Source organism: Crocodylus siamensis, chromosome 2 (assembly GCF_052110815.1).
Source record: "Crocodylus siamensis isolate JL-2025a chromosome 2, ASM5211081v1, whole genome shotgun sequence".
Lineage (NCBI taxonomy): Eukaryota > Metazoa > Chordata > Crocodylia > Crocodylidae > Crocodylus > Crocodylus siamensis.
The window spans coordinates 254,819,213-254,844,114 of NC_143396.1; the positions used below are offsets into that span (position 1 = coordinate 254,819,213).

The 24,902-nt window shown below is 51.5% G+C and overlaps 1 protein-coding gene across 7 annotated transcripts in view; it reads left to right on the forward strand.

Annotated features, from left to right (window-relative positions):
• Window positions 1–24,902, forward strand: part of TMEM63C (transmembrane protein 63C) — an 85,710-nt gene that overhangs the window by 43,906 nt on the left and 16,902 nt on the right. For 4 of the 7 annotated variants that reach the window (XM_090033759.1, XM_090033756.1, XM_090033758.1 and 1 more), the window contains 16 exons: window positions 6,893–7,010; window positions 7,370–7,600; window positions 8,673–8,752; window positions 9,837–9,869; window positions 11,348–11,435; window positions 13,682–13,719; window positions 16,789–16,931; window positions 17,404–17,455; window positions 18,045–18,153; window positions 18,839–18,912; window positions 19,997–20,077; window positions 21,002–21,122; window positions 21,990–22,123; window positions 22,457–22,579; window positions 23,151–23,304; window positions 23,973–24,079. In XM_090033759.1, coding sequence (XP_089889885.1) covers window positions 7,403–7,600; window positions 8,673–8,752; window positions 9,837–9,869; window positions 11,348–11,435; window positions 13,682–13,719; window positions 16,789–16,931; window positions 17,404–17,455; window positions 18,045–18,153; window positions 18,839–18,912; window positions 19,997–20,077; window positions 21,002–21,122; window positions 21,990–22,123; window positions 22,457–22,579; window positions 23,151–23,304; window positions 23,973–24,079 — 1,535 coding nt within the window. In that variant the 5' untranslated portion in view covers window positions 6,893–7,010; window positions 7,370–7,402. Of the gene's footprint in view, window positions 1–6,892; window positions 7,011–7,369; window positions 7,601–8,672; window positions 8,753–9,836; window positions 9,870–11,347; window positions 11,436–13,681; window positions 13,720–16,788; window positions 16,932–17,403; window positions 17,456–18,044; window positions 18,154–18,838; window positions 18,913–19,996; window positions 20,078–21,001; window positions 21,123–21,989; window positions 22,124–22,456; window positions 22,580–23,150; window positions 23,305–23,972; window positions 24,080–24,902 lie in introns of those variants that run through there. The other 3 variants (XM_090033760.1, XM_090033761.1, XM_090033762.1) reach the window with 3 other exon arrangements.

Sequence of the window (24,902 nt, forward strand, 5' to 3'; positions counted from 1 at the left end):
CCTCCTCCTCCTCTCCCAATACATGCATATTGGGAGCAGGGCTCTGCCTGCTCTGGCAAAGGCTCCCTGGTGGGAAAGAGGGGAGCACCATCATGCTTGCTTCACTTGGCCCCCTTCTGCTCCCCCCAGATATATTGCTTAGTGTGGCACTGAGGTGCAGGGCTGCCCCTGCCATGGCAAGGACTCTAGGAGACTATGTTGGTTCCTCCTCTTGGTCAGCACCTGGGAACGGTGCCCTGCTACCCTTACCCTAGTTACACACTTCTGTCCCTATGAACCCTTTTGACACATACTTACTAGTGATTATGATAATATGTGGATCTGTAAATGCAGCCTATGGTCAGTGATCTCTTGCGTCTCGGGGTCAGAGTTAAGGTGGTGGTTGAACCATACGAGATGAAATTTTCACATTCTTGCAGATAAAATATGTGAATAGTAAGGATCCTAGAATACTCAAACTGCCTTATTTTATTTCCAGCAATAATGTTGACAGTAAGACTGTAGTTATATAATTTACAGAAGAGTTTTGAGAGCTTCAGCAATCTGTACTGTAAGATGTCTGTATGGACATCTGGGAGAAAGAAAGGTTAACTGAGGACTGAATGATGGGGAGTGCTGTGATGGGTGTGTACAGTTTGTATGGAGGCAGGTTTGAGGTTGGTTGAGTTGTTATGGAACCCAGGGGAGGGGTGGTTGCTTTCTGTCTAAAACTCTTTCTAGTCCATAAAACTGCAGCCATGAAAAGTATGATGAATTCATGGAACTGGGGGAGGCTGACTGGGGCAGGGATTGATCTGGGATATACAGAGTTGAGTTTGGGGGTCTACAGGAAGTTTGTATTTTGGAGGCATGTGACCAGGAAAGCCTGGAAGGGAATGGAAAGCAGGATTTAGTGGAGGAATCTGCTGATGCTTCTTCAGCCAGGAGCAAAGGTAGTGTCCGCTTAGATTCTAGCCTAGCTCTTCCTCTGGATTATTAGCTGGGACGTGTACAGTGTCGGGGAGCTTACAGGGAAATATAAATCCCCAGCTACTCCCCTGGACAGCAGTGTCTTCTGTTCACCCCTCTTCCTGTGGCTGGATGTATCTGCTAGAAAAGTAAACATTGTTTCGGGAAATGGGTTGGGGAACTTGCTCTGGGAAGCAGGGCTGAGACTGGGAAGGGACTTGCAGGTTGCTAGGAGTCTCATTATTTATTTGTTGATGGTCCAGTGGCTCCCTCAATCAGACTTACTCTTCTTGCTAACAAAAAGGGGATGAATTATTTATCAGCTAAAAATGCCAGATGGTGATAGCTCTGCTGTTTACAGAGGAAAGGGAGCATGAGGAGGGAGGGAGATGGGCACACAGAGAATGAACAGATTGAGTGCAGGTCTGCAGGGAAATGCCTGGTCCTCCCTAGAGGCCCCTCACCTCAGTCTGGCCCTTGGCACCTTACCAGCTTTCAGGAAAGGGTGTGGGAGCTTGTGTCTCTTGCAACCCAATGGTGTTGGGCATCAGAAGTAAGTTCCTCTGTTTCTGCTTCTCTTTTCTAAATCTCCAAACTCTTGTATTCATTCCTTTCCCCTGGGACTGCTAGTATCTTGCCTGCAGAATCCTGCTTCCCCAAACTCAGCTTTGCTTGGCATCCCTGGGTCAAAAAGAAAGTTCTCCCTGATGCGGGAAGGCAGTGAGGAAACAGTCAGGTGAGGGGAGACAGATATTTTGCAAGGTTTTATCTACACTCCTGATTCCCAGCCCCAGGAGTGACTTTAGGGTCAATATTTCACTGGGATCTCTGACTCTCCAAGTAGGCACAACTTTGGGAAAAACTCTGTCTGTTCAAAGTGGTCTGGAACCTCTTGTGATGGAAAGCCAGAGTGGCTGTATCCTCTAAGGGAACCCCGACGTTCCATTTGCAGGGAGCAACAGGGGTGACTCGGGGACAGGCACTGACACTCTGCTGAGTCCCCTGCCCCAGGGGGATACTTGGCAGTGCTGTGCTGCAAGGATTGGTGGGAGCGATACAGGAGGAGGGGGAGGAATGCTTTTGCCATACAGTTAATACTAGAGGTGTACTGATACATTGGTCCGATATCAGATTGGCACTGATATAAAGAATATAGACTATATTGGAAAGAGTTTCATAGTTGTGCAGGGTCAGAAGCGACTGGAGCAGATCATCAAGTCTGACCCCCTGCCATAGCAGGAAAGAATGCTGGGGTCAAACGACCCCAGCAAGGTGATTATCTAGCCTCCTTTTGAGGACCCGCAGGCTAGGAGCAAGCACCACTTCCCTTGGAAGTTGGTTCCAGATCCTAGCTGCCCTGACTGTGAAGTAGTGCCTCCTGATGTCCAGCCTGAATCTACTCTCAGTCAACTTATGGCCATTATTCCTAGTTTCTCCTGGTAGTGCTTGTGGGAACAGGGTCTCTCCCGTTCCCCGCTGGTCCCCCTTAGTAAGTTTATAGACAGGCACCAGATTCCCTCTCAGCCTTCTCTTGTGAAGGCTGAACAGGTTCAGGTCCCATAGCCTCTCCTTGTAGGGCCTGCCCTGCTGCCCCCTGACCGTGTGAGTAGCCCTTCTCTGGACCCTCTCCATGTTGTCCGCATCCCTCTTGAAGTGCGGCGCCCAGAACTGGATGCAGTACTCTAACTGCGGCCTGACCAGTGTTGCATAGAGTGGGGGGATCACCTCCTTGGACCTGCTTGTGATGCATCTGCGCAGGCATGACAAGGTGTGGTTGGCCCTACTGACCACATCAGCCTGACGTGGCCGATAATTTGGCCAATCAATGCCCGTGTGTGCGCACAGCCACAGTGCAGCATATAGGCAGTGAGGACAGCCTAGCAGCTTGGAGGGTTGTGTGCAGCTAGTAAGTCTGTTGTGGTGAAAGGAGAGTGGGAAGGAAAAGGGTGTGGGGTGGCAGATCAACATCCCCTATAGTGAGGGAGGGAGTGGGGGTGGGGTAGGTGCTGCCCAGCCAGGGCGGGTCAGGTGCAGGACCAAGCTATGGGGCGGGGAAGGGGGGTGGCAGCTGTGGTGGCGGCTGCTGCTGCGTGCTGCTACTCAGGGAGAGTCTCATTCAGTTGCTTGTTCAGAGGCTCCTGCTACTGCTCCCGCCGCTCATCCGGGAGGGCACAGGGGGACCTGTGTGCCCCCAGATCTGTGCAGGATGGGCTGCAGCTGTGGGCTGGAGCCAGGGGCTGTGTTGCACTGCACTCAGGGTTGGCGGAGAGGGCTATGGGGGAGGGGAGGGCTGCAGCCACCCGAAATTTTGCTGTATCCCCTCTGTAGCCTTCTCCCAGCACTGCTGCTGCCCTCCCCAAGCACAGCACAGCCCCTGGCTGCAGCCCACCCAGCCCAGCCCTTACAGATCATGGGGCACATGCCCCCCCATGTCCTCCTGGATGAGCAGTGGGAGCCTCCAGATGAGCGGCACGCAGAGGCAGGAGCCCCCCCGGCACCCTGAACGAGCCATGGCTCCATCCTGTGCCCATCCCACCCTGGCTGGGCAGCACCTGCCCCAGCCACAGCCCTACTCCCTCCCTCACTACAGGGGGCATTGTTCAGCCCTCCCCCATGCTCCTTTCCTCCCTCCCTCCTCCCCTTCCACCACAACAGACTTACCAGCTACATGCAGCTGTATCAGAAATCAGATTAGTATTGGCTGATATGCCTCCTTAAAAATCTGCTATCGGTATCAGCCCCCAAAATCTCTATTGGTGCACCCCTAGTTAATACTATTCACTGTACTCCACCATAGTGCTCTATGCCACCAGGCATGCTGTGTTTTGGGTAAGATGTAAAACTTGCCTTCATGGCTGTTGCTCACTGAAGCTCCGTGGGTACATCTTCCAGGTATCAGGGTGCTAGCTAGATCCCTGTGAAACTTTCCCAGCAAAGCCCAAACAATTTGAAGCTTTGTGAATCCCAGATTCTAAGACAGAAGCCAGTGAGTGTTTCTGTGGGCCCTGCACATCTTTCATCAGCATCTGTCACAGCCTCTAAGGATGTGGTTAAGGATGTGATTATTTTTGTGAGGGATTCTCAGCTTTTGTTACAGTTTTATAGCATCATATCTGATCCTGCTAGAGCTGAGAATCACGCGTGCTGAGCACAGGTGTAGTCCCATGCCAGGTCTTTCAGGTCAAACAAGGCTGCTCCCTGATGCACTGCACTTAAATGTAGTTTGCTGACTATCTTTTCACCCAGAATGTGAAACTAACTTCAGAAGGCAATGTAATGGTTTAGGGGTCAGTCCCAGCTCAATAGACTGGGACTTAGAAGTCCCACTTACTTCCTATGTAATTTTGGGTATGTCACTTCACTTCCCTGTGCCTATTTCCACCTTTGCCATTTGTCATTCTTGTCTATTTATAAATCTAAATAAAAATTTAGAAACTCACTCTTTGGGACAGGGAGTGGGTGTTGTATGGAGCCTAACACAACGGGGTCCTAATTTTGGTCGTCATCTAAAAAGAAGGGTGTGAAACAAATACTAGATGACAGTAAGTGCAGTTTCTCAGACACCAGGTCAAATAGCAGAGACATCTCTCCCATGTGTCTAGCAGTAGCAAAAATGAAAATATGACTGCTTAGCATGGCTACAGTGTTGGGCATTTTGGTAGCACTCTGGAAAGCTGACAGGGTGTAAACAAAGCTAGCCATTTACAAAGCACATCCCAGCAAGCAGGTGTATGACCTCGCCATGGATGGCAGTGGGGAATGCATGTGACCATCATGCCCTCTTCACATTTGGTGAAACACTAGAGCAGGGATCAGATTGTGGGCTAGATATGACCCATGGTACCATTGGATCCAGCCTCTGGACCTGGGGCTTCCGTGACGTTCAGTGACAAGGAGGTTGGTGGTGGGGAGTTCTCCCGTGCCACAGCAGGAAGAAGTGGTGGTGGCTGCATCCTAGCACCCATCTGCCCACCCCTCTTACCTTAGCGGGGTTATGCCAGCTGGTAGCCTGACAAGGTCGCCAACCACTGTTCTAGCTAATTATTCCTGTTGCTGAACTGGGCCCCAGCTTCCTGCTTCCCAGTGCAGCTGCCCTAGGAATCCCTAACTGGCTGCACCAAGTCAGACTGCTGCTCCCCCTGCTTTTCCTTTCCCCGTGCCTTCCAAGGAGGCAAGAGGCCTGGAAAAAGGCAGGTCACTGGTTGATGAGGGGAGTGCCTGCTTGTAGGCTCAAGGTATGTGGATCTAGGTGTTCAGAGCTTTTATGGAAATAACCCACCTGTGGAGCCCTTCTTGTAGGGCAGTGGGGACCAACCTTTGTGGTAAGTGTGTCATGAATTAGCTCCACACACTTTGCAAGAGCTACTCTGATCCTCTTCCCCTGCTCTACCTGCTGCTCTGCATTCTGCTGCCTGCCCAATCTGCTGCTCTGCCTCCCACTGTGCTGCCTGGTCCTTCCCTGATCTGCTGTGCCACACACAGAGGCTGCCTGTGCCACTTGTGGCATCCATGCCACAGGCTGGCCATCTCTGTTGTAGAGCATGGGTGTCACTTGTATGCATGGGAGCCATGAGAGCCAGCGCCATGGTTCATATAAAGCAGTACCTGGAGGCCTAAAAAGTGGGAGAGTTTGCAGATAGAAGCATAGTTAACTACAGGCAGGGGCATTGCCATAGTACACCTATAAGGTTCAGTCCTCCAAGCCAACTGTACTGTGCCAGGTCCCCCTTCTCCAGAACAGGGAATGGACCCCTCTCTATTCCCACAGTGGTAGGTTTAACTTGATCACTGGGACTTTTGAATGGGTAGATTCCCTCCATGATGTCAAGGGCATTGTTTTGGAAGAGAAGGTTTGTTCATGAGGGCTTATTGGACATACTGGCACTCCCCAGGGGCCCTGGGAATCTATTGATAACTGCTTCATCTTCTGCTGATGTGGAAGAACAAACACCACAGGACCAACCCAGGTCCTGTGTTTCCAGAACTAGGCTTGAGTCCAAGACATCACCGTTATGGCTTGAGGGGGTAAGGGAGTATGCTGCATCTTCCTGTCATGCTTCAAGCCAGTGAAAGCTGTGCAGTGGGGAACAACTGTGCAGCAGAAAATTGCATTTGCAGCCACCTTGGGTAGTAGGTACACTTACCCCAACACAGCAGAAATGGCCAGCAGCACTCACTGGGCCCCACACAGAGCCTGGGATTCCCTGCCTTGGCTACTGTCCTCCTTGGCCACTGGTGGTCTAGCTAAACACTGCCTCCTTCAGGATCCAGTGGTTCCATCACTGGGACCTCCTTGCTAGGTCACTGAGGACCTCTGACCCCTCCATGCCCTCACTATGCCCTCTCTTCCTCTGTGCGTTTGTATCACCAAGTGCTGCCCCTTCATACTGTTTTGGACCCACGGCTTGACATGACTCCCTGATGATCACACTCTAAGGACCCTGTCTACATTAGGCTCCTGAGGCTTTTTTTGCTAGGTGCCAAGAGGAAATAAGGGAGAGAATGATGGAGCAGGAAAGTGAAGTGAGCTCTTTGCCATGGGTCTTTACTGTAAAAATTCTTTTACAAAGCCATATTACAGTGGAATCAAAACTGGCCTGGACAGAGAATAAGGAGGTGTTTTTGAAAAACTTGGGAAAATAGAATACAGAAAATGGCCAGGACAAGGTGAGTGGCTGGAGCCCTGTGAGATGTTGGACAGCTGAGTTTTCAACACTAGGAAAATGTCTTCAGGCCAGCACTCCTACCAGGAGGCAGGAAGGTGGTCTGGAGGACCTGTTAGCTTACACCTACCTCTGAAATCAAGGATTCCAGATACTCAAAGGGAGGAAAGGGATAGGAAGATAATTTGTTGGGTGCAACTACCAGCACAGATGTGGTGGTAAGGGAATGTGGTGAATAGAGCCCTGTCAGTCTCTTGCTACTTTTTATCTCTTATTTGTAGTGGCTTATGAAAATGGTCCAGTGTCCTGCTCCTGACCTCTGACTTCACCATGATAGCAACAACTTATTCCAGCCTCTGAGACTGAGCAGGGAAGGCGGTGAAGGACCTTTACTCTCAGGTAGGAATAAAGCAAGGATGCAGCTAAAAGTCCAAATGGCAATAGAACTATACAATTCCTGGAGTGGAGGCCAGGGATGTGGCAGCCCCAGTGGCTAGCACTGCCCCCCACCCCACTTCTGCAGCACCACTTGCTAGGATATTTTTTGCTCTGACCTCTGTAGTGTCTGTTACTGGGCCAAGCTGGGACTGCAGCAGCTATCAGATCACCCTGTCAGCATGCCGTCCCTAGCCTAATTATGTCCCTACCCAGTTCCTTCCACTGGAAAAAGCTAGGACTGGCCTGGCTTCCCAGCCAAAGTCCACTGCAGTCTCCACCCTCCCTCCTGTCCATCATTGACCCTGCCCGGGTTTTTGCAGGGTGAGGCCCAACAGATTGGACAGGAGGCACAGATGGACAGCATGTATTCTGCTGAGTCAGCACCAGGGGGCCCCAGCCCCATCTCCCTGGATGTTCTCAGCTTCCTGGACACGTTAGCGAACAGCACGGAGGAGCAGTGCTTCAGCGCCCGCTCTCGCAGCACGGTTCTCCAGGGGCTTCCCTTCGGCGGTGTGCCTACTGTGCTTGCCATCAACTTCATCCTCTGGTTGGTGAGTGAGCAGGTGTGGGGGGGCTGGGTACCAATCCCCACCTCCCTTCCCACATGCCAGGGAGATGGTCTTCCTGCACACACGAAAGATAAGCCGTTTCCAAGGGTCTTAGGGTGACTAATGTCTGAGTGGGAGAGAAGGGGCACCCTTACTGCAGAGGGCCATGTGTACAGCATCCCAGCAGGTGGCAGTAGAAGCAGGGGCCAAGACAAATTGAACCAGGAGGTCCCTTGCAGGTCCTCTTTGCCTGTGGAAAGACGGCTTTAACCATGGGCACTTTCCCATAGCAACAGTCATACTTGGAAACCTGGGCCCTGTAACTATCCCTCTGTGGTAGCACTGCTGGAAGCTGTGGCAGAGACAAGGTTTGTCACTGTTGCCCTCACAAAGCATGAAGGGATGACACAGCAGCAAAACGACATCACCCTTGTCTACACTGGAGCTTTCACTGATACCTGAGCTAGAGGAAGTGTGGGAAGAGGGTATGTACATGGCTGTGGGTGTGGAGTTGGTATCCCTGAGGGGAAGCTGGTAGGAACAGCAGCCATAAACACATGTATGCCTTACAGGAACCACCAAGGGGGAATCCAGTTCTGCTTACAGACATGTGGGTGGGTTTCAGTGTGTGTGTGTGTGTGTCTGCAGCGGGTGTACACCCCAGTCCACAAGCGGGGAGGAGCTGTACTATGAGCTGAGGAAACAGCTTTGCCCAGGGAGTACTTGATGGGTTTCTGTGTATGAACTCTTCTCTTTTCCTGTGTGTGTAGTAGGTGCTGTGGCTGTATAGGTGTGTGCCTCTGTGTGTGGGGGGCTATGCTTACCTCAGCTGTGTTAGCTTTCCGTGCGTGTGTGTGTGTATTCTCTCTGGGCATACAGGGGTGCGGGTATATATAGTTCCCTGGGTTTAGTGGGATTCGGTTAGTGTATGAGTGCAGTCACCCTGCCAGTGGGCCTCTGGCAGCTGTGGTGACATTGCTAAGGCAGGAGCACAGTTGGCCATCGGCACTGAGGGGACACAGTAGAGGTCAGGCAAAGGGAACATTAACCCTTTGATTTCTCCCACCTGCTGAAGCTCCTCCTCCTGGTCTTCTCCTGCCTTCGAAAAGCAGCTTGGGACTATGGGCGTCTGGCCCTGCTGATGGATAATGACAGGTAAGAACTAAGCTTCCTTTCTAGATGCCTTAATGGCCCTGTCAGTCTCCAGACTCTACTATGGCTATGAAGGAAGAAGCCAGTTAGTGCCACTTGGTTATAACGTGGATAGAGTTTCAGGCACTGGGGGATGCTGCAGCTCATAACCTCTGTAGCTGTCTTGCCTCCTCCATGCTGCATAAGGGAAGTTGGGCTCTGTGCTGTGCTACATCACAGCCTGGGCTGCATCCCAGCAGGCCCTAGTTGGTGTCTCTTGGTACAGAGCGTGCCAGCACCAGGCAGGTTTTGACCCGGAGTGTTCAGGGATAAGGCGTTCTTTTCATGCAGTTATTTTAAGGAATACCATAAAACCCTATTAGCATGTGCAGCAGTTATTGAGCTAAAGCACCATTTCCCCTGCCTCCTGCCCCACAGCTGCATAATCCCGTAGGCAAGCCCCCATCCTCTGGCTGAAAGTTCTGATTTGCTCCTTTCACTGTGGGCTTGATCTCCCATCTGCTGAAACCACTGGCAAAGGTGTGGCTGAATGCAGTAGGCCAGGAGTCAGCCCATGGCCTGCACAGAAGGACTCCCTGAAGGCTAAGGAAGTAGCTGGCATTATGTCTTGGTGCTTTAGCCTTCTGAAAAAGAGGATGCCTCTCACAGAGAAGTCCTGAGTGTGCATCTGGATGAAACCTTCAAGCTATGATATGGCAAGAGAAAGGAGATGATGGTGTAGGGACACACTTGGAGGGGGGTGTGGAATTTACTGTCTGGGCAAAGGTGAGAGGGCCTGTAAGGAAACAGGCAATGGTTGACCTTGGGCATAGGTGATAGGTGGGGAGATTATGGCACCTGGTGTGCTGCAGTTCTTTGTGTTACTAACAGAGTAAGGTGGAGGTGAAGGAAGGGTGAGTGTATGGTGGGGTACAGGTGTGATGGTCTCAAGGCTGCAGTTGTGATAGCTGACTAGGTGATACTGTGCAAAGGAGTGGTTGCAGGGAATGGGGAAGGGAACTGGGCAAGATGATCAGGGAATGATGCAGTCTTCTGAGTAGCTGTTGGTATGTCTAATTGTCTCTTTCCCCCCACACTTCTGTAACAGCCGAATCCCTCCGAACACGTGGAACTCCTATGAGTAATGATACTAGTGATCTGGTGACTGGCATTGGTGGCAGGATACGTGTCTTCTTGGAAAAGAAAGAATCAGTAGCTGCTTTCCTAGGGTGTTTGAGGGGCAGGTGGCTGGCCCAGACATCTCCCAGCACAGAGCCTGGCACTGGCAGCAAGAGGAGGGCTTGAGGACAGTTGTGTATAGCAGCAAAATTCCCAAATTCTTCCACTCAGCTGCAGTGGGTGGAAGGGAATATCAGTAGTCTCTGGGCTTTAGGACAAAGCCCTACATTAAAATACGAACATCCATCACAGTTAAAAATGACTCTGGCACCAGGTTTGAGGGGGGTGGGGGTTAAATTCTGAGAAGGTTTGTTGTCCATTCACCCCTCCATACCCTGCAGCCTGAAACCGGACTGATCTGCAAGGCCTCCCCTCCTAGGCTTGCCAGGCTCCTCAGTATTTTTGTGCCATCCTGCTCCCCACCCTGCAGTTCTTCTTCTTTCTTTCCCTAGGATGCACTGGGGATGGGGGGTAGCACAGATGTGGTGATGGGGGAATGTGGGGTAGTCTCTGGAAGGCATGAAGCTGGCTACAGGAAATTGTTTCTAGATCCCTCTTCTGAACTTTATTCTCCTTTGGTTTTTCTTCAGCTCTGGCTTTGGGTCTAAATCTGGAAACGTGGTGATGAGGTTTTCACTCCTGGGATAGATCAAAGGGGCGCAGGCAAGATTCAAAACATGTGCTGGGATTAAAAATACAGTACTGGAATGTTTCCTGAGATGATCAACTGAGGGGCTATAAAAATTCACTTCACAGGAATCATCCAGCACGTGAGCTGAAAGAAATGCTCCCATTAGCTGTCAGTGCTACAGGGCCTATGACACCTAATGAAGCAATTCTGATTCTGCTCTATAGAGAGTAGCATGTGTGCAAACATGCACACCCAATCTGGACTCTGGACAATCTCCCATTCATTACAATATTACCATTATCAACCAACTTGGTGTCTCATCTCTCCTGTATCCGGTGGCCATAAGTTGAGTTCGATATGCCCACTCAGCAATGGCAGCATGCATCTAATCACTGTTCTGGTGACCATGAAACTGTGACCTGGGCATGGGAACTACAGTGACTTCCTTGGGTGATGGGGTGGGGGTGACATGCTTTGGGACTATAGTGGTTTTGTGCACAGAGTCCTTCTACCACCTGCTGATTCACTGGCTTAGTGAACAGGCTGATGGGAGAACTGACTACTTGAAGCTATTGAGCTGAGAAATCCCTGCCAGCCTCTGGGCTAGAAATGCACAGGCACTGTCCCAGCCCAGCTGATTGCCCAGGAAGGTCTCAGTCACTAAGGGAAGGTTCTGATCACTTTGATGCAAGTCTGATCAGGATCTTATGTCTTCCCTTTTCCTTCTGTCCTTCTGCCCCTTTCATTCTCTTCTTCCTCCCCCTCTCTCTATGCTTTTCCTTTCTCATCCCTTCTCTCTTCCCTGAAAGCCTGACATCACTGTTCTACGGAGAGCAGAGTGAGAAGGAGAAATCCCCTTCCGAGACCAGCCCGCTAGATGCTGATAACAAAGATGTGGTGAGTGTCCAGCAGGATGTAGTGGGGGAAGTTAGTTCCATCCTGTGCCAAGAGGGAGTGTTATTACTGGAAGCCCAGGTCAGAAATGGAATTGGGTCACAAGCACAGAGCTTTGTGCTTCATCTGAACCAACAGCAAATCAAGGAGCTGCTCATTTTTTTCTCCTGGGAAGCTGCATTGTTCTGATGTTCTTATTAGAGGGGGGCAGATTGGGGGAAATCACTGCCTTTTTTGCTATCGCCCCAGAGCAATTTAATTGCTGACACTAGCAGCAGGAGACTTAATGCAGACAGGGCATGGGCACTTCTTCCAGTACTATAGCAAGGAAGTTTGGTGCCCGGGGCAAGCCTGTAGTGGCATCCCACCCTCATCCCACACACAGATCCGGGGGGCACCCTCCCATGCTTATCTGGGGGTGCACAAAGTGGTGGGAGCTGTCCCCACCCCCTCCCCACACCCCTCTGGACAAGCTGCTTGCGGCTGTGTCTTGCACTCAACCCCGGCTGGGCACTACCTCTCCCAGTCACAGTCCCCCTCCACCCTCACCAGAGGGCCTCAGTCTGCCTCCCCACTTCCCCCCCACAACAGACTCACCAGCCAGACACTGCTTTCCAAGCTGCTAGACTGGCCATGTGCATGCTGCAGCAGTGTGCATGCACACGGCATTTATCAGTGACATTATTGACCACATGAGCCCAAATTTTTCAACATATTTATAACAAAATATCAACTCACAACTCATCTGTTGGTGCCCCTTTGCTTCAGTGCCTGTGGCAGTCGCCCTGCTTGCCCCTCCCTTCCTTTGGTACTGACTTCTACCATTGTGCCATCTCCATTCAGGCCAAGCAGAGCTAGACAAACTGGTGACAGAAACTCCAGAGTCCTGTCTAGAGCAGCACCTCGTCCAGTAGCAAATCTTGGCTAAGGTCAAGGAATTCCATTCTGGCCCCTAACATTGACTCCCTAACAGGGGTAGGGGAGTCAGTGTACAGTTCATTGTATATGGATCTCTTCCCTTGATGCCAGGTGGCTATGGAGTCAAGTCAGACTGAAGCCAAGCAGAGTTGCTTGAATGCTGCAGAAGGAGCATTGGCTCCCAGGATGCAAACTCATCTCCAAGACTGATACTACCAGGCAGTTCTGGGTCAAGTACTGAGGAGGAGATATGCTTGGGAAGGAGTGCTTGAGCTAAAGGCTGCCATACCAAGGTGGGGCAGGGAGGGCAGTGTAGACCTGGCCCCTTGATTTTGCAGGGTTCATCCCCCTGCTATTTTCTCCCTTGACCTCTCCTCCCTAACCTGCTCTCAAAGACAGGGCCTCACCCTCCCTCTGATGTGGTTACTTGCTGTAAAGACATCTGTAGCCTAAATTTTTCTCCCTGAGCCTCAGGACTCTCCCTCCTCATCCTGCTAGCTGCCTCCTGGGAGTATTAGTAGGTCCCTTCCATTTACACAGTCACTCTGAAGATATTTATAAGGTGCACATGTGTCCCTCTGGAGTCATCATTATTCTAGACCACTGATTTTCAACCAGGGGGCCATGGCACCCTGGGGTGCTGCAAGATCTTTGTAACAGTATTGCGCAATATTAGCACTGTTAGATATGCAATTACAAGATCAACCCAGAGATTTCAAGTAGGAACCCAGACTGTCAAGAGCATTCTGACTGCTGTGGCCTCTTTGAGTTCTTTGCAACAGAAGAATTACTCTAGTATTGTTCTGTAGTCAAGAAATGAATGAATGCGAAGACCTGGCATTTTCCAAGGAGTGCCTTGAATCCAATGAGGGGTGCCTTGAGTCTCAAAAGGCTGAGAACCAATGTCTAGGTCATGCTGCCTAGACGCATGCCCTGGAATGTGGCCAGGTGCATTTAACAGTTGGTTTCTCTCCCCCTCTCCTCATATGTCTGTCCTGAGCCCTCTGCCTCCTTCATTGATTGCCCATGTGGAAAGTAAAGACCCCAGGCAATTGCAGCAAAAGCAGTGGAAAGCAACCAAGCCTTCTGCTCTAAGAGGCAAGAGTTGTTCTGTCTGTGCTGGTAAGAGCATTGTCTTTGAATTCAAAATGGCAGCTGTGCTAGCATAACACAAGCTGATGCATTGAAGGCATTCCCTGTTCTCCCCAGCCATGGTTGCAGTGCTGCTGGCACCTGCTTCCCTACATGAAGCTCTCTCAGCCCATGTTGCTCTTAATGGTATCTTGCATTGACCTCCACTAACTGATCTTGTTTTCCATCTTCCTTTCTAGGGATTCTGCTCTTGGCTCATTTCCATCTACCAAATGAAGTAAGTAAATGTCCTTCCCAGTCTGTACAGGGGGATGGCAACCATGCCTCATTCTGCCTTTCAATTTACTAAGGCACCCCCACTAATATATGGTGCCTTCAACCCAAGGTTGCTGTATCCACTTGGCCTCCCTTGGCAGCCTTGGATGAGAGAGGAGTGCAGACTTTTAACTTATTATCCAACATTCTGTCCCTTATCCTGTTCCATCTCCAACTTGCTCTGCTTTTGGTGACTGCTCCCTTCCTGCCCTGTGAGTCATTCAGGGGTCCCACCACTTATCTGGAGTTCAGAAAGTCTGACATACTTCTCCCCTCATTTCTGAAAATACCATTTGGGTTTGGAAGAGCAAGGAAATGTCTGTTCTCAGGCCCCTTGGGATGGGAAAAGACTGAAACTGTCACAGGAGAGACCATTTTCCAGGCAATTTCCAGCTTTATAGTTTCATAGTTGGTAGGGTCGGAAGGGACTTGAGCAGATCATCAAATCTGACCCCCTGCCATGGGCAGGAAAGAGTACTGGGGTCAAATGACCCCAGCTAGGTGTCTATGTAGCATCCTTTTGAAGACCCCCCAGGGTAGGAGCGAGCACCACTTCCCTTGGAAGTCAAAAATGACCCATCCACAACCACTCTCTGGGTGTGACCCTCCAACCAATTAGCGACCCATCTGACTGTGTAGGCATCGACACCACAGTCGCCTAATTTTTTAATGAGAATGGGGTGAGAGATGGTGTTGAAGGCCTTCCTAAAGTCCAGGAAGACTACGTTCACCGCAACACCTGTCTAAGGATTTTGTGACCTGGTCGTAGAAGGCCACCAGATTGGTCTGACAGGACCTGCCTGTAATGAACCCCTGTTGGTTGCCCCTAAGCATAATCACCCCTGCTGGTCCCTCGCAGATATGCACCTGGATAATTTTCTCAAAGAGCAGGACCGAGTTGAGACTAATGGGCCTATAGTTTCCTGGGTCCTCCTTCCTCCCTTTTTTGAAAATGGGGACCACGCTGGCCCTTTTCCAGTCCTCTGGCACCTTGCCAGAGCACCATGAGTGCTTGTAAAGCTGTGCCAGGGGTCCCACAACGACCTCTGCTAATTCCTTCAGTACTCTGCAGTAGAGATCGTCAGAACCTGCTGATTTGAACACGTGTAGTCCCACCAGAAGTTCCCTGACTAGGTCCTCACTGACCCTGGGCCTGGCTGTGCCTCCCCTGGGACCGTCAGGGATCCCAGTGTGGGGGATGACCTGATCCCTGCTCAGAAAAATGGAGGGAAAAAATCTGTTAAAGAGATTAGCTTTGTTGTCTGGTGCAACCACCAGATTTCCTAGCATGTCCTGAAGAGGCCTCACGTTACCCAGTACCTTCTTTTTACTCCCTATGTATTTAAAAAATAACTTCTTGTTTCTGGGTCGCTAGTCCCAGTTCTTTCTCCGCCTTAGCCTTTCTAACAGTCCCCCTACAATCTCGAGCCAAGGAAGTATAATCCTCCCTGGTGATGGCCTCTCCCTTCCACTGGGTGTATGCCTCCTTTTTAGCTTTGAGACGTTCCTGGATGCTTTGGTGAGCCATGGGGGATTGTCGTGTTGGGATTGTCACCCTTTGGGCTTGGAGGATCGTCTCCTTAAGGAATGACCACTCTTCTTAGACTCCCAACTGCCCTCCCTTCTGGAACCTCAGTGCCTCATTGAAATCCGCCCTCCTGAAGTTCAGGGCTGCTGCCTTGCTGCAGGCCTTTGACACCCTGAGCTGGATGGTGAATTCCAGTAGGCAGTGATCGCTATCACCCAGGTGGTCGAGCACCTGCAGTCCCCTCACCAGGTCATTGCCTGTGGCCAGGACCAGATCCAGCAAGGAATTTCCCCTGGTGGGACTGTGCACCTCCTGAGTTAAATGGAGGTCCTGTAACTCAGCTAGGAACCTACATGAGCGGTCAGACCTGGCTGACTGCTCTTCCCAGCAGATGTCTGGATAGTTCAGGTCACCCATGTTCACCACATCCTTTGACTTAACTGCCTCTGCAAGCTAACCTGAGAATTTCCGGTCTAGTTCTCCCTGGCTGGGTGGTCTGTAGGAGACCCCCCACCGTTAAGTCCCTTTCCCCCTAACCCGCTTCTATTCTGACCCAGAGCACTTCAGTCTGCCCCTCCTCTGACCCAGTGCTGTTTGCTAAGGATGTGTATTGCTCTTTGACGTACAGCACCACACCCCTGCCTTTCCTCCCCTTTCTATCCTGCCTGTACAGCCTATAGCCTGTGATGTTTACCACCCAGTCATGCGTTGGATCCCACCAAGTTTCAGTGACCCCTGCTACGTCTGGCTTTATGTTAGCTAACAGGAGGGCAAGTTCCTCCTGCTTGTTCCTCATACCATGAGCATTGGTATAGAGGCATTTAAGGCCTCCTGAAGGTACATGTACCGCCCCCCTAATCACAGGACTATCTGGGCCTCTGTTTCTTACCTGGGTATTTCTTGTGCTCTTTGCCTGTCTTGGCTGGGCTGTTCTTGTGGGTGACTCTTGGTTCGGTGTTCTGTGGCTCCCTCCATCCTCATCCTCCCCTTCAGCACTTGGATATTCAGAAATGTACCAATGTTTGTTGGTGCTTCTCTAGCCAGATCCTTGATGATTCACTCCTCACCTCCTGTGGCCATCTGAAATCCATGGAAGAGAAGAGAGAGACTGCCATGGGGATTAGACAGAAAGCCATTAGGACCCTTAGCCCTTTCAGGGGCTAGGACAGGATTGTCCCTTTCAGCATACCCTCCACAGTTTTGCCAAGCCCAGGTTAAATGTCCTAGGTTCCTACCCCTCCCTTTAGGGTCCTATCCACCCTGCTGGACAATTCCCTAGTAGGAAACCTGTCCATTTTCCATTACATATGTGCCTGAACCTTACTCTTCCTGGGGTTCAGAGCACTCCCCTGTGAAACCCCCATGTGTTCACAAACACAGGAGTCTGAGCTTGTGGTCTGCCAACCAGCTTCCTACTGGGGTGTGGTGGCTGCTTGCCCTGGGCTGGGTGCTGGAAGGTGACACCATCGTGGCTATACTAATGAGCCCTCCACCTTTCCCCAGGGATGAAGAGATTCAAAGCAGATGTGGGATTGATGCTACCACCTACCTCTCCTTCCAGCGCCACCTCCTGGTGCTGCTCATGATCATCTGTGTGCTTTCTGTGGCTGTCATCCTGCCTGTCAACTTCTCGGGGGACCTCCTGGGTAGGTTCTTCTGCAGGCCTGCTAGAGGATCCCTGTGGCAGGACACTGCTTCCCTCAGCATGAGGGTGTGTCTTGTGTACCATGCAGGTTGGGGTAACAATGGTCTTATTGTGGGTTGTCAGACAGGAATGTAGAGTCCTTGGGTGGAGGGCTGGACCCAGTGATCTTGCGAGATCCCTTGCAGCCCTAATGTCTATGAAATCTATGAGTCCTGGATAGCATGTGGTTCCTGGGAAGCAAGTCCTAAGCACTGTGGCGGTGACAGAGGTGCTTCCTCTACAGTGTGGGGCGGCTTGGTGGGCAGCTGTGGAGTATTTGAAAATGCAGATACCAGGGTACCTTTAAGTGTGGCAGAAGGAGCCATGGGGGAACCTAGGCAGCTGGCATAGGGGAACTGTTCATATCTCTGAAACCCCTTGAACACATTCAGTTCTCCCATTCCCTCTGTGTCTCCTCTTCTCTTCCCTTCCAGGAAGTAATCCAGCTCACTTTGGCCGGACGACCATCGCCAATATCCCAACACAGTACGTGCCCCCAGCACCTCGCAGCTGCACCCCCTGCCACCTACCAGGAGCGAGTGGGGCGCCAGCACACAGGGTTAGACCGTGACCAGTTTGGGGGTCGATGCTAGGGGTTTGCTCGTGCATGACTCCTAAAGATCCCCTGTCTTGGGGCATCACACAGGTGTGTGAGCAGCTGATGCACAGATGTGTACAGCTACCCCAGAAGAGATGAGAGCCGGTATGCCTACACAAGTCACTTCAGCACCTTCTGCTGGGGCAGGCTGGCACTGGAGTAGCTTGAGCTTGCAAGTTATCCTGATACATTTCTACAGCAGCTCAGCTGATGCTCCTGCAACTTTCTCTCTAGCACTCCTTGTGGGAAGAGGCTAGGATTGCAATAACTGTGAACTGAACTCACAGCTAGTTCTCTTGCACCCATGTCTGGAAGAGGAGTTTCTAAGACTGGGAATGCCAAGCCCTGATGGTTTTCACTGTGGTAGGCTGTCTGCTTGCTCCCCAGTTGGGGAGAGAGCTGGGCTGCAGCGGGTGCCACTGGTCCCCATGGGTGGGTGCTGCTTTACTAGCTGATCTGTTCCTTCATCTCACCCAGAGACCGTCTCCTGTGGTTACACAGTATCTTCGCTCTCATCTATTTCATTGTCACCATCTTCTCCATGGCACATCACTCAGTCCAGCTGGAATACAAGGCGAATGAGAAGGTAAGAAGCCCTTTCTGCCCTTTCCAGCCTGCAGAGACCCTGGTCACCCTTGCTTGTGCTTTGCCTTTCTGCCTTTGCAGAAACTGTTGTTAGTTCCAGAATAGGTTTGATCTCTCCAACCAGCCAGGAACTGGGCAGACTGGGAATGAGGAGTTGGATTTCTCCCAGATGGAGGAGAAAGAATTGCCCGCCCCCCGTAGATACACATGCACACCCATTCTGTCCCTTGAGTTGAGATTTGTTTGTGGCATTGATGAGGCCTGAGCTCTCCCATTTCCTAAGTGGTGGTAGGGCCAAGAGTTACACCATGACACTGGTGCAATTAGAGTCAGAAGTAAGTGTGTCCGGTGGTTACGCCAGGAGATTGATGAAACTAGGGCCAGTGACTAGACTTCAGGACTCCTGGGTTCTCTTCCCACCTCTTGGGAAGCTCAGTTAACTGGAGCCAACAATCGAGACTTCTGGATTGGGCTCCTAACTCTGCTTCCAGTTCATAGTGTGGTGCTGTTGCAGCCCTTTCCCCTCCCTGGGTACCAGGCAGTAAACATAAAAACACTGCCTGCTTCTGAGCAAAGCACTTCCAAACAAAGCAGGATGCGATATACAGATAGGAACATACCTAGTATCATGATCCTGCTCTTCAGCCCTTCTAGCCTTAACACGTCTCCCTTCCCTTCTCTCTTAGGTTGCCCGGACACTCATGGTCACCCGGATTCCCAAGGAGATCACAGACCCCTCCCTGATCATCAAGCATTTTCAGTGAGCAGAGCTGCAGACCACTGCTTTGTCTCTGATCCCATCCCTATGGCCTTCCCCTCCCAGTTCAGCTTATTTTTGCTGTCCCACTAGAAGAAAGCAGGTCAGGGGCACCAATGGGCTCAAAGAGAGTTGAAACCATTAGAAGAACTTCGGGTGTCTATATGCACTGAGTAATTTGCTAAGGATTCAACTCTCAAGCTCACTGTCTGCAATAGGTGCTATGACAGTACCTCACTGTTACATGGCATAAAGAACCAATTGGCATTGAGCAAATGGCTATCAGAGGCTGAGGTTAAGGCTGGGCCACCAGTGTGCACAGCGCAGAGGGGTGGGAGCATGTGTGGGTGTAGTGTAGCTGGGGGCACCTGCACACCCAGTGCAGGGTTAGAGGGCACCTGCATGGATGAGGCCTGGGGCATGTGGCCCCAGCTGGTACAGCCTCAGAAGCATTCAGCTCTAGGTTGTATAGAATTTGGACAGCCCTGGATTAGGGGACTGGACACAAAGCTGATGCACTGCAGTAACTTCACTAGGGTTTAATTACTCCTCACTTAATACTGTCTGATTTTTTCCCTGGAGTGGAGTGGCTTATACCAGTACAAGGCTGTACATTGTGTGTCTGCTGAACTTTCACCCAGAAACAAAGTGAAAGTATTGCAGGTTGCTCCCCTTGGTGTGGAAAGCAGGTAATGGCTGATGGGCAGGTGGGGTCTCATGCAGTGGGGAAAGCAGGGATGCCCCCTGCTGGAAAGGACAGGTGCAGACAAGGCCACCATCTTGCCATTATTCAGCACTTCCCTGAATGGAGTTACTACCTGGCATTGGTCTGTGCATGGATTAAGGGTGTTATTCCTGTGGAGAGGTCCTGGGGAAGCCACTGCCTCCTTCACATGTCTGTGCCTATGAGACTCACTGGCCACTTTTCTGAAGGCTTCAGAACAAGTGTCCTATCCCCAAACGCATCCCAGTTGTATCCCTCCCCTCGCTGGACCTGAAGAGCTACAGAGCAAGAAAAAAATGAGTGCCCAGCGTCTCTTGCATCTGCTAGAGGGAGGGGACACAGCTTTGTCTTTTTGTCCCCCAGTGAGGCCTATCCCAGCTGTACAGTCACCAATGTCCAGTTCTGCTTCGACGTTCGCAAGCTGATGAAACTAGATGCCAAAAGGTAAGTTGGGGGATGGGGGTTGCTAATTGCAGACCCTCCTTGCCAGTCATATTTAGGTGATTGCTGAGGTACCTGTGCATCATTTTCCTGGTTGGCTTGAGAGTCTGTGGATGAGTTGCCCTCTCTAGACCTCTCTTGGGTCACCCAACAGTAGCCTCGTCACCCCACCCAGATTCACATCTAAGCAGGGGCGGTTTCCCTTCCCCCAGCAATTTTTCACATGTTTTCCCTTCCTAGTGTCCTCGCATGGTGGCCAGGGCTCTGCCCTGGGTACTGAATGTCTCTCCAGTGCCAGTGAGCCCTGTCACACCCAATGGTATTGGCATAGCAAGATCTATGAGGAGCATCAGGTTCCCCCGATCTGTGTTCACCATGGCATCTCAGTCCCTGGTCTGCAGGCCAGATCCAGCTCTCTAGACACCCCACCATTTGAAAAATTTGGCAATGGGGAGTAATGGCACCATTCCCTTGCTATCAAATTTCCAGCCCCGTGGGAAACCCTGTGGGCTGGTTAGCGTGGCTCTGCATGCTGCAGCATGGGGTCATGCAGGAGGCAGTGTGGGGCCCCAGGGTCTGATCCTGACGTGGGGGTGGCATGGGGACCCAGGGCCTGATCCTGGCATGTGGGGCCAGCATGAGACCCTTGGCACTGATCTGGCATTCAGGGGCAGTGCAGGCTCCTAGGCCCAATCCCATTGAGTGAGGTCTGATCTCAGCATTCCAGGCTGGGTGGGGCAGTGCAGAGCCCCAGGGCCTGATCCCTGCATGCCAAGGCCCAAACCTGGCACCAGGCTGGGTGGATGTAGCATGGGGCTCAATCTGGCTGTGGACCACTCACTCAGCCAGTTGAGGACCACTGCATTACGGACTACTCCCTTCTCTGCGGGCCTTACTCAATGTTCACTTTGACCCTATTTCTGCCAGGCGCAAGGCAATGAAGGGGCGACTTTACTTCACCACCAAGGCACAGAAAGAGGGGAAGATCATGATCAAAACCCACCCATGTGCCCGCATCTTCTGCTGCCGAATCTGTGGTTTTGAGCTGGTAGGTGGAGGGACTGTGGGGCTGGAGAACATCTGTCTGTGGCCAGCAGGGAGGGGAGAGGGGTTTAGAGCTGGAGACTCTCTCCCCGCCACTTCTCTACCCGCTGCTCTCCTTCTCTGACAGCCACTGAGCTGCAGTGCTTCCCAGCCTGCTTCCCACAGTGGATAACTTGGGTTGTAGCTGCTGCTGTTCAGTCTTCTGGCTGGCTGTCACAAGGATGTGAGGGACCCTGGGGATAAGAGATTGGCACTGATCGGTAAACAAGCCTCAGTGGGGTCAATGGGCCATGAGATGCCCACACTGAAAAGTGTATGAATTGTATGGAGGAAACACTCACCCGCTACTGCTCTCTAGAGGCCATGTGGGAATACTGAGCACCATCAGCCTGCAGCTGTTCTAACCCAGACAGCATCTCCTTGACACATTTAACTGCTGTTCTTTTGTAAGCAATGTCTGCTTAGGCTGGGATGACGCATGATTAGTCTCACTCACACACACATCCCTGGGCACCTCCCCACAACAGTTGACTTACTACGGCTGTGGCTCCTGGACTGGAACTTGTCAGCTGTTGAGCATTATTATTTAATGTCTATGTTATGACCATGTTGGATGGCTGGAGGATATCCAGCCCCTTGAATGCTGCTCACAAGTACAGTCTTCTTGGCCACCGCTGAGGTTCATCATCTGTCCTAGTTTGGACCACAGCCCTCAGCCACCACCAAGGTTGTTTATTTCCCTTCCTACAGAGGAGGGATGAGCCTGAATTGCTCAGTCACTCCCTCTCATAGCTTCTTCTGCTGGGCTGTCACTCTTGACTGCTCTGGGGGGAGAGTGCCTTCTCACAGTTTCCTATCCTCTTGTCCTCAGGTGGATGCTGAGCAGTACTATGGGGAGTTGGAGGAGAAGCTCACTGACGAGTTCAATGCTGAGCGCAACCGCATCACGTTGAAACGCCTTGACATGGCTTTTGTCACATTCCAGGATGAGAGGATGACCGCTGTGTGAGTGGGAGAGGGAGGCCAAGACCCCACACATCAGAATTACCCTCTCAGAACCCAGGAGATAACTGCTCACGAGTAGGGTTGCTGGGCCACTCTCTTGTGGATCAGCAGGGAGCACCCTGAATGCTTCCATGGTTTCTCGTGTATTTTCTCTAAACTAAACCCAAATAGTGGCTCAGTCCCAGCTGGGTTGGATACAGTAGCTGAGGACCTGTGCTTGGGGAAACACTGCTTAGGTTGGTGGGATGTCCCAAACCCCTTGTCTTCTCTTGCTCTGCTCATCTAAAAGAGCAGGAATCTGTCCCATCAGTAGTGGTCCCTTCTCTCCTCTAGGATTTTGAAAGATTATGGCCGCATCCATTGCCGCAAGCACCCGCAGCAGTCCTCCGTGACCACCGTGGTAAAGTCTCACTGCTGGGGTGTCTGCTATGCTCCTGCCCCCAGTGACATCATCTGGTAAATCCCCATACTGCTCCAGGGCTGGCCTTGTACCTGGGGGTTGGGGGAGGAGTGATCTAAGGTTTTAATTGAAGGGCATCTTTTTCTGGGGCTTTAGGGAGCACTGAAGACTGAGAATCTGCCTCTGGCAGCCTGAACAAAGGAATCATGGTGAAAGGTTGCAAGACTCACTGAGTCAGGCAAGGGATGGGGGAATTATATTTCTCCCTAGCTTTGATTTCTCTGGCCTGATAAGTCCAGAGGCCCATCTAGAGGCACAGACCCCCACTGTAGCAATTCTTCTACTAGCTGAGGGTGCTCCAAGGCCCTGTTCCAGGTGGGGCTGTGGAGAAACAGATGGTTCAGGGTAAGGTGGTGTGTGGACCAGAAGCAGGAAACACAGCAAAAGACCACAGATAAGTCAGGAAGGAGGAAGCATACTGAAGGAAGGGGAGGACACACAATACAGCATGCACAGACATGTGAGGGTGTGAGCAGAGGGGAGGCTGCTGAGTCTCAACAAACAGATGACCCCAGCTGCCTGCCCACACAGCTGTGTCGCACAACCTCAATCTGTTTTCTGTCACAGGGAGAATTTATCTGTCCGTGGCGCATCATGGTGGATGCGATTCATCCTCCTCAATATCTGTCTCTTCATTCTACTCTTCTTCCTCACCACACCTGCAATCATCGTCAACACCATTGATATGTTCAATGTCACACGGCCTGTAGAGAGCCTTAAGGTACCCAGTTCCCACAGACTGTATAGGTCAGGCCCGGGAGCCTGCCCCAAGAGCCCCTCCCTGGAGGTTATCCATCCCCTTGCTTGCCTGAGGAGGGGAGGATATGCCCCATGCTGCACCAGCCTGGGGAGAGGCGCTAGGCCCCCAGTCTCCAAACACAGGTAGTGTCTTCATAAGTGGAAAAGCTCAGTCATTGTCAGCCACCTGAGTCTGGCTGAGACTCTGGGGCCCTGTCTTTCAGGGTGAGGTCTCACAGGTGCAGATTCCCTGCCTGCAGACAATGGGGAACCCTCAGCAATGGTGACTCCATTGCAGAACTGCCCTGACATTACAGAATCCATTAAGCGCTGAGTTGCCCCAAAGCATTGATCCAGCCCCTTCCTACCCAATGAGCCATTAGCCATAGCAAGGGCCCTAAGTGCTTGCTTATTCCCCACAGAGCTTTCTCTTATATTCAGCCTCACCTCTAGGGATAGAGCAAGCATGCCAGCTGCCCCTTCATCAGATGTCTGCCTGCCAGACAGTCTTCTCACATCACAAGCCCATCTACAAGGACCTGGGCCCTGCTGTGGTGTAGCTTGAGAAATAGCAGCCTGCTCCTCACTCCAGAACCCTGGTGTTGGGCAGGTTCCTAACCTCATCTCTGGTCTCTTCTCTCCGTCTGTCAGAATCCTATTGTCACCCAGTTCTTCCCTACGCTGCTGCTCTGGGCCTTCTCCGTGTTCCTGCCTTTTGTTGTATACTATTCCGCCTTCTTCGAGTCGCACTGGACCAGGTAACTCGTGTCATAGACTTTCATAGATTTCATAGACATAAGGGCTGGAAGGGACTTCGGAAGATCATCAAGTCCAACCCCCCGCCCAAAGTGCAGGAAGTCAGCTGGGGTCATAGGATCCCAGCAAGATAAGCATCCAATTTGCTCTTGAAGGTGTTCAATGTAGGTGCTTGAACCACCTCCGATGGCAGGCTGTTCCAGACCTTGGGGGCTTGGACAGTAAAGAAATTCTTCCTTATGTCCAGCCTGAAATGGTCTTGTAGTAATTTATGACCGCTCAACCTCGTCATCCCTTGGGGCGCTCTGGTGAACAAACATTCCCCCAGATCCTGGTGGTCACCCCTGATAAACTTATAGGTGGCCAACAGATCACCCCTGAGCCTGTGCTTTTTTAGGCTAAGGAGCCCCATGGCTCTCAGCCTGTCATCGTAAGGTCTGTTTTCCTGGCCTCTGATCATGCGCGTGGCTCTTCTCTGGACTCTCTCAAGCTTCTCCACATCCTTTTTGAATTGTGGAGCCCAAAACTGGACACAGTACTCCAGCTGTGTCCTTCAAGCCCACAGCCTGGAAGCGCTGCCTCTTCAGAGACACCTGGGATCTGGGTTAAAGATGAAAAGCCCCAGGAGGTCCCCTCTATTTCATCCCCAGGGGTCAGAGCAGGATTGGTCCTTGTTCTGCCCCCAGGCCTATGTCCAGTCAGGACTAAGCACCCCATCCCCTGAGGAAATAATTTTGTTCCCTGAGAAACTCATCCCCCCTGGCCTTGTCTACACTAGCCAGTTTGATGGTGTAAGTACTTTGGTCTCCATTAATCAGCAGCCAC